We start from the raw sequence: 8,900 nt of genomic DNA, 5'->3' as shown, positions 1-8,900 counted from the left end.
AGGTACTGCATACCTGTATAGATGCAAAATCCCCAGAAGCACAAGCTCCAAGAATAGCAGCACCCACCAAAACAGACTCCACTTCTTTGGACAGGACAACAGGCTTGCCTATAAAAGAAAAAGCCATGCCTCTGTTAGGAAGAATATAGCAGTACTGCACCAGTAGCACAGTAAATAATTAAAGAAAAAAATACAAAGAAAAAAGGAATCAAAAAGTACTTGAAAACCATGTTCACAACTCCATTCAGAGCTACAGTCTACTGTAGATTCATGTAAATCTCTCTGCTCTGTTGTTCCAGGCTCCAAGAAAAATGCAGAATTTAAATAAAACAATTTCAGCAAAATATTAATGCAGAACATGAAGCATACAAAAAACAATCCCCCAGATCTTTGACACTGGCTATTTATCTTAAAGGGCTTGGTATAAACCTGTTACCCACACCCTCCAAACCCACGTGCCTATTAAAAGTTGACCTCGAGGGGAAAACCGGGTGGTATCTTTTTTGTTTCTTTTGCAATGAACAAAAAAAAGATTGTTTGTGTTTGTTTTTAAATACATAGCCAACAAAGCCAGTCTGGTTTTGCTGGAAGACATGAAAATATGAGTCGTAAACTTTCACAAGCTATGTATGAAATCGTAAGAGAAATCTTGTCTTCCAAATGGTGCAAGATATTCAAAAACAACATTAAAACACTGGAAAAACAAACAAACTCAATTATATTCTGAAGTAGAATTAAAAATTATTGTTTCATCACCCATGGGTACTGTCATGAACATAATTTCCCTTGGTTCACACAAAGTTTTCTAAGACCTGTATTATTAATGTAAAAAAAGCAAGAAAAAGAGTAATAAACAAATAAAAATTGGCCTGCTTTCTTAATTCTCCTTAAAAAACCTAAAACAATAGCATAAGTCTAAATACTTTTCTAGCTACACTTTAGATGTTCATCCTCACTAAGCCAACAAATTTAGTATTCCTACAGTATTTGGCATGTGTCTAAATTTCCATTACTGAGATAATTTCATTCAATGAATGGTGATGCAAACACAGTGGTGGGAGGAGGGCTTCCTTCTGTGAATAGCCTCAATGATATGCCCCCAAAAATGCTGCTCCTGGGAGCCAACTGTAAGATTAGAAGGAGCTGAAATTTGGAGGAAGATCTAAAGGGAGCCAGGAACAACTCCTACAGAGGAAAAGGCAAATACACACTTTTCAAAATAAGAAATAAAATTATTAGTATCAGAAACAATTATTGATACAAAGCAAATGCACCTTGCACCCCAAGCATCCACTTACATTATACTAACTTTGCACTGTTCCACCAGTGTAAAACTCCTTACAATCAACTTTCAATGACATAAAGGTGCCACAGTGGTCTTTATGCCATTTCTTCCTACAGTTAGCACAGGCAGAGTGACGGGGAAAGAAAGTAGATACAGTGAGACCTTGTTGCTTGATTGCTGGAATGACTACTAACAGCGAACTACTGTAATTACAGCATCCTTTAAATTTCTCTGACCAAACAAATCCACCTTAAAAACATTAGTGTAGGATCAGTCACCTGAGCATTCCTCCGGTTCAGATGGACCACAGTTCAGGACTTGGGTCAACTTCGAACAGATGCAGACAATCTAAAACTCAAGCTTACAGCTACACGGCTGTTTGCCAGGCATTGAAGCAGTAAGCAGTTTTCAGCATGCTCTAAAATTTACTGCACATTTCCCGCATCATCAGAATGAATACAGAATTCTTACTGGCAAACAAAAAGATCAAGATACTTTTTAAGTGGCCTGCAAAATTATCTATTGGATGTCTGCATGGCTGAGTCATGAGCATTTGCAGCTAACAATAATATATTCAGATTTTTTTCTTTTCGGGAAAGAATGGGGGATTGATCCTGGAATGTTAGTTATTTTATCTGATAGGCTCTAATGAGTTCAACACAACTGAGAGCATTTCAGTTAGATGAACTCTGACATCCCTTGTCAGTCACTGATTTTACAAATGGGGGAGAACTCCAGACTGCAAAAAGGCCTTTTTGTACTGAATTGTACTTGGCCATTAGTTACAGTCAAAGAACTTCTGATTACATTTTAATCAGAATACCTTTTCACAGATCTTTTATTTTATACATCATGAACCAGCATCCCAACTCTACACATAGCTGAAATTCACCTAAAACATTTGAGTTATATAAGGAAAAGCACGCACTTGACAACATCATTTTTCACAAACAGAAAGCGTCACTTTGACTACAATGTATTTAGTGAATTTTAAGGTCAATAGGCATTACACTTTTTGCTTCTCTATTTCTGTTTTCATCTCAGGTAAGTACATAACGCATATTTTCATCTTCCCTCCTGCATCAAGGTTATGAAGCATGGTTTGATGTTAGGGCAAGTCAGATCTCCAGACCAAATGCCCCAAATCTGAGCCTTTAAACTTCATTCAAGACAGCTCAACTGGTCTTAATTTGAAATATGCCCAAAACACACATCATTCAAAGCTTCTCTGTAGTCCCTTAAACTAAATTTTGTTAGTTTTCCCACATTTTTTAAAGTATATTCAACTGACTCACAGGTGTGCTAAGATGTCCAACACACACAGGCTAAAGGGATACCAAAAATACCGTGCAAGCCTGACACCTCCTCTTGTAATGAACCACATACCCAGGACCTTCCACCCATCGGGAATTCTACAAAACCACATGCAACACCATGCAGGAGCAAGGATCCAGAAATTGTCCCCTAAACCATATTAATGATACAGACATGGAAGTAATTCAGAAAAGAATTGTTCTATATAATGGATACAATGTCCAGCATAAGCAGGAAGTGTCAGGAGAAGTCCAACAGAATTCAAACAGAATGAGGCTAATAGAGGTTTTAGTAAAACACATCTCATGCAAAACAGGCTCACAAAATGTACTGGGCATTATCCTCGTCTAACTAACTTCTTGTAATCTGACTGAATGGAATAATTTCTATAGAACATTTCAAGTAATTTTTAAAAATAAAAATCTGATAGTGAAAAACATCTCTGACAGGTAATTTATACATATTGGGTTTAAAAATTCCATACCAAGTTTTAGTATTTATTCAATCACACTTTCTTAAAAAACCTGTAAGTCTGAGATCCACAGACTAGAAATCATGCTGGAGGTTTCTCCAGAAGTCTGTTTTCTAACAATACGAAGTATGGAGCTTTGCTTGCACCGCATCTCTGTGTTATTCAAATGTCTTTAGATTTCAGGAAATCCAGTCTTGCAGGAAGTAACATTTCATTACACACTTTTTGGCCAACCAGCAAAATACAGTTCTATAGAAAGAAAGTATTTATTTTTCCAAAGACAAAGTATTTAGCCACCTAAAATAAAGTAGTTTACACTCCTTTCCCCGCACTTCCTCTAACTTACCAGTAATGTCAGCGTGCATCTGCACAAAGAGAGGGTTCTTGCTCAGCCCACCGCACAGAAACAGTGTGTTGATATGATGCCCTGCAGCCTGCATAGTTTCCAAAATATGTCTTGTTCCTAACTTCAAAAAGGGGAAAAAAAACCCAAAAAACAGATGAGCACAGGAGAGCAGCCACAGGAAGAGATCTTAAAGCACAATTTGCTAAAAAGAATGATACTACTAACCGCCCCTACCAGTAACCTGAGGGCTGGGAACAGACCTGCAGGGATATGGCCTCTGCTTAGCTTCCAGCCAGTAACAGGCATTGTAATTAAGAACTAGAAAAATCAAACAGATGGCACAAGGAATTGGGCAGTACATGGGCACAGCATATTGCAGTAAACATCCTGGGGCTGGCTGAAGGAGTGAAGACGTACCAGTACACAATAACACAGGGAAATGGGGCTTACAGGGAAGTACCGACAAGGGTGAAGACAGGGATTCAGAGAAGCCACAGAAATGGGCACCAGGAAAAATTGATGGCAGTGATAGGCAGCTGTTTGTGACCAAACGCAGCAGAGTACAGAAAACATTTCCAGATCCAGAACTAAAACCTACATGGCAAAGACATCCCCACCAAAAGCTTCTGTTTACTTTGTATAACAGCATCTGAAAATCAGTCTCAGTAAAGAGATTTCAATTCTGAAGCCAAATAGCAAAACAGAACAAAAAAGGAGCAAATAAAAACCTGTATTTTCTGTCTTTTCAGCAAAAAGGAAAACCTGAAGAATTTTGTATTGGCTTAACTATTTCTCTTGGCCTTTGCCCTATGCAAAATAAAATGTTCCATTTCATGCCAGGATTAATTGAAACATCTAAAATGTAGGCATATTTTTAAACTTTTCATTTACAGTTTCCATTCTGAGAAACTCAAACTAGAACAGCTCAGTCTTCCGCTCCACAAATGATGAAAGAAAATGCTTTGCCATTTTAAAAAAAATCTTTTCTCTTTTTGTTTGTTTCGCTTGCCTCCAACTACTCACTGAAGTCAACCTTCTCCCTCTTTCCTCTTGCAAGAACATTTTCCATTTCTTTGACAAATTATTCATCCAAAAATAATTCCCAGCTCTTGATAATACCTTGGAAGTTAATTTGAAGCTCAGGCTTGACAAAATGCCAAATTCAGGCCAAAATTTTGCCCAGGCTGATTCTTTGTAGGTAGATTCCCCACAAAACACAATCTGGTCAAAGTTTTCACAAACTGTTGTTTAAGTTTTCTCTATGCTATGCTGCAAGTTCATTAAGAGGTCTGCAGCCTGCAGTAAACCCCTCTTCAAATAAAAGCTACTGAAAATTGAAGCTAGCAGAGTTTCATCAGACCATGACTGGCACCACTCTGGATAGGCCTTCAAATGTATTTTGGTTTTTCAGGCAAGCGGTTATGAGGAACTTTAGCAGCTGCAACACCAGCTGACTAAATCCATCGCTTCCCTATTGACACAAAGGGCTAATTTCCAACCCCCCCAGCCACAATTTTAATTATGGAAAAATAAACTGCTCTAAAAAGAGTCTGTCTCCTCAGAACGGGCTTGACGGCCACAATTATATCTCTGATCATGTTCTCATCAGTCTAACTGTTGCATCACATTTTGCAATGAATAGTTAAAAGGATATTCTCTTTCGCTACTTCTGAAATTCAAATTTATTAACAACTTCTCTCACAACACACACACGTCAAAGACCCTGAGAAAGAACATGCTGTGAAAATTATTTTGTGTTTACCTGCCTGGAAAATTGTATTCACATAGCAATTTAAATTAAAGCCAGACTTATTTCACTGGAGGGTGGAGGGGGAACTAATTTAATCCTGGATTGGAGAAAATGCAAATTGAGGGGCTTCAAATGCAAATTTTATATGAAAAGAAAAAAGCGTTTCCTGCTGAAAAGAAAACTAGAGATTAACATTCTGTGGGCAGGCCTACACTTTTTACAAGATTTTTACTTAGATTTAAAGTCTATCTTGCACCCATTGAAGACAGCGAATGGTACAGGATTGGGGCGGTCCTGAACAAGAACTGTTTCCTTCAACAAAAGTGAAGCTAAAATTGGGAGTGACAGTGTATGGGAGGAAAATTAAATTTCCTAGGTATCAGATTAGCAGTTAGTAAATATATCAAGTCAAAACCAAGTCTACTCTGTCTACATTTAGTTACTGTTTCAACAGTGTTTTAAGAAAAATAAATTTCTGTTAACTTACAATGAAAACTACAGTATGGCCTTTTTATATTAAATCTCACAATCACTGCAATTAGCTATCAAAAATATATGCAGATGCTGAATTTAGTGTTCAACACAGTATTTGTGTCTTACAATAAAATTTGAGTTGTATCATATAATGAGATAATAGGTGACTTTCCCAGGATTTCCAGCAGAGAACTTTTCCACTTCGTTAGCACAATATAATAATGGAGCACCTGTTCGATACTGGAAAGTTTCTTTCAGGGGGCAGTATCAGTTGCTGGCATTGTTTAAACTCTCCTAGACATTCTTATTTAAATGGTGGGATTATACTGAAGCATCAGGTATAACCAAGCTACATTCATCTTAAAAAGGATCAAAACTCACAACAATGCATTCCAGGCTGGGGTTAAGTTCTCGTTATTTGCTGAAGAGGGAAGGTTAACATGTAAGATGTACAGTTCACAGTAAATTTACAGCAGCCACCCACCCTCTATATCCCAGATGGCTGACCCAGCCTAGCAAAGTTGTTGTTTAACCAGTAGAGGAGTTTGGAAGTTTTCCAACTGAACAGAGTTTTGTCAGGAAAACTCCCCAATTCATCAAACTGTTTATGTTTTGCAAAAACACCTCAAGTTCAACAAACTTTAAAAAAAAAAAAAAATTCACAAAAAGGATGTCAAAGGAATGCCGATTTCAGTCACCGAATGCCTGGGGATAGCACACCCCATTGAAAATACCCTACCAGACTTTCAAAACAATTTATTTGACCCAGGTTTTCACTTCAAAATAGAACTTCTTGTGAAATCCTGGGTTCCAGAGAAAATTAGGGCAGAAAAAAAAGTATTCCAATAAAATTACCCATCTCTGCATGTTAGCAAACATCGAGGACATTTTCGTGAAGACGGTCCCTCTGCCTGCTTTTACAGAAACAGCCACGGGTGGGAAATGCTACGCACGAGACAACTGCTTGCCTTGCAGCAGGGAAACCGAGGGAGGAATGAGATCTGGTCTGTTCGGTCTGTAGCGTTATGAACTGAATCACAGACCCACTCTGACTCGCTGTGGTACAGAGTTCTGACTCATCTAACAGGCAAGCAGGGGAAATCCATGGATTTAGGAACAATCTGAAGCTGAGGCATTTTAGGGGAGCACAAGTTCCTTCATACAATTGCCAAAGCTTTTTTTTTTCCACCCTCTCAGCTTGACTCTAGACAGCCCATGCTGTTAACGCTGCCCCATATAGTATCAGCCTCTTTCCTCACATCTGCACTAGAGGCAAAAGCTCCATTTACAGAATTGCCATAAGGAGAAAACTTTTTAGGGGAACATTTTCTCCACAGTCTGTCAATTATCCTACAGTAGGGAGCAGTCACAAATGTGGGTAAACAATATCTTGCTCCTTTAAGAAGTCCATTAAGTGAATTCATCTATTATTAGAAATCTGTTTAGCAGAAGGGAATGATCAGTCTGCCACAGAACATGAGACAATTCATTTATTCTTTTATGCACTTAAAATGGCTTACAGCAATGGCTTGAATCGTGGCCAAGTAGATAAGGGCAAGTTCATCCAGACCCCGAGACAATGTTAGTCCAACAACCTGTGCGAAGATCAAAAAGAAAATGTACAAATCCAGCCAAAGTAAAACTCTATTATTTTCTATGGTTTCTTGTTGTAGCAAGTTTTAAGTGCTAATTCTAAGCCCTACTTTTGTGAGCTGTACACATAATGTTATGTTAAACATGTTATTCCCGATCTGGGGAAGAACCACAAATAAAGAACAAACAGCATATTATATGGGATTAGAGATAGATTAACTCTGACAGTTTTATGTTATGACTCGGATATTGCTCGTGAATGTATTTAATGTAATAATATGAAGATGCTATTACATAAAAATAACTTTTTAAAAGCATTTCTCCCCCTCCCTTCCAAGCACCCTAACACTGAAACACAATTAATAAGAACCACAAATAAAGAACAAACAGCATATTATATGGGATTAGAGATAGATTAACTCTGACAGTTTTATGTTATGACTCGGATATTGCTCGTGAATGTATTTAATGTAATAATATGAAGATGCTATTACATAAAAATAACTTTTTAAAAGCATTTCTCCCCCTCCCTTCCAAGCACCCTAACACTGAAACACAATTAATAATTAAAGACTATATCAGAACCTCCTTTACTCTGACATAAACCAATACTGCACTGTAGTTGCTCTGGATTAACATCAGCATAGGCAAGACCTGAATGCAGCCATAATTGTGGCAGAAAAAATGTGTTGCTATTACCAGTATTTGCATACAGCCATCATACCAAGGAAATTCTGATTCTGCTGCAGCATATATTTCTTTCATAAAATAATACATGTATTATTAGGACCCAAAAATATATAAGCCATCTATTTTTTTTTAATGTTTCCCTCATTCGTGGTTTAAAACATGTTGCAGTGCTTAAGCCTACCCTTTCCTATCTCAACCTCAAATACAGCAGATTTTGGTGCTGGTGAGTAGCTTGAGATGCTCACTTCAAGGACAATATGCCATTTTGAAGTACATTTTTGCATTAATCACCAGGTATTCTGATATTATCAAATTATACCCTTATGATATTCTTCTGTTATAGTTCTGCACAGTAACATCCTGGCTTGTGACTTAGCCGATCTACCACCATGAAGTTCAGTGAAGAGAAACATCTAAACATTTAAAGATGGGCTGAAAATCTCCCCAGCAGAGGCTCTCTGGTGAGCTTCCAAACGCTGCTCTTTCTGGTCCCAGATTGCAATGCTCTGAAAATTTCTTTGTACAGAACACAATATTTCAATCCCTTTAAGTTCCAAAAGCAGCAATTTTAAAACCACAAGCCAGAATCAGATCACGTTTACCTTTGAACAAAGATGTATGAAGCACCATGGTTGCATATTTCCAATCATAAGAGCATCTATGCCCATTTTTAACAATAACCAGAGGAGCTTTTCAGTTTCTGTTGAAATTTACTACCCAACAACTCTAATACAGCACATTTACTGAACATTTATCTGTTTAAATCAAGCAATCTCTCCTCAGAATATTCCAGTCCTTTCCCAGACAGGCATACCCAAATTTGTATTGAAATTCTTTTCAACAGATATGCAAAATTCTGTAGACAGGTGAGTTAACAGCAAGCGCTGCTAGTCAGTGCTCTGAAATGTGATTCCTAGGAAAGGTACTGCGACACATACAACACTCCTCATATTTTTAGAAAATAAATGTGGCTGTA

General features: G+C 37.7%; 1 protein-coding gene across 5 annotated transcripts in view; it reads right to left on the bottom strand.

The window, feature by feature from the left end:
- The window catches only part of FGGY (FGGY carbohydrate kinase domain containing), a 149,808-nt gene that overhangs the window by 30,865 nt on the left and 110,043 nt on the right, over positions 1-8,900 (bottom strand). For all 5 annotated transcript variants that reach the window (XM_009287409.2, XM_009287411.2, XM_019474173.1 and 2 more), the window contains 3 exons: positions 7,162-7,236; positions 3,418-3,538; positions 14-108 (listed from right to left, as the gene is read on the bottom strand). In XM_009287409.2, the coding sequence (XP_009285684.1) occupies positions 14-108; positions 3,418-3,538; positions 7,162-7,236 (291 nt within the window). The remainder of the gene's footprint in view (positions 1-13; positions 109-3,417; positions 3,539-7,161; positions 7,237-8,900) is intronic.

This window comes from Aptenodytes forsteri, unplaced genomic scaffold (assembly GCF_000699145.1).
Source record: "Aptenodytes forsteri isolate BGI_AS27 unplaced genomic scaffold, ASM69914v1 Scaffold119, whole genome shotgun sequence".
NCBI classification, from domain to species: Eukaryota; Metazoa; Chordata; class Aves; order Sphenisciformes; family Spheniscidae; genus Aptenodytes; species Aptenodytes forsteri.
This window is presented reverse-complemented; position numbering and strand designations above follow the sequence as displayed.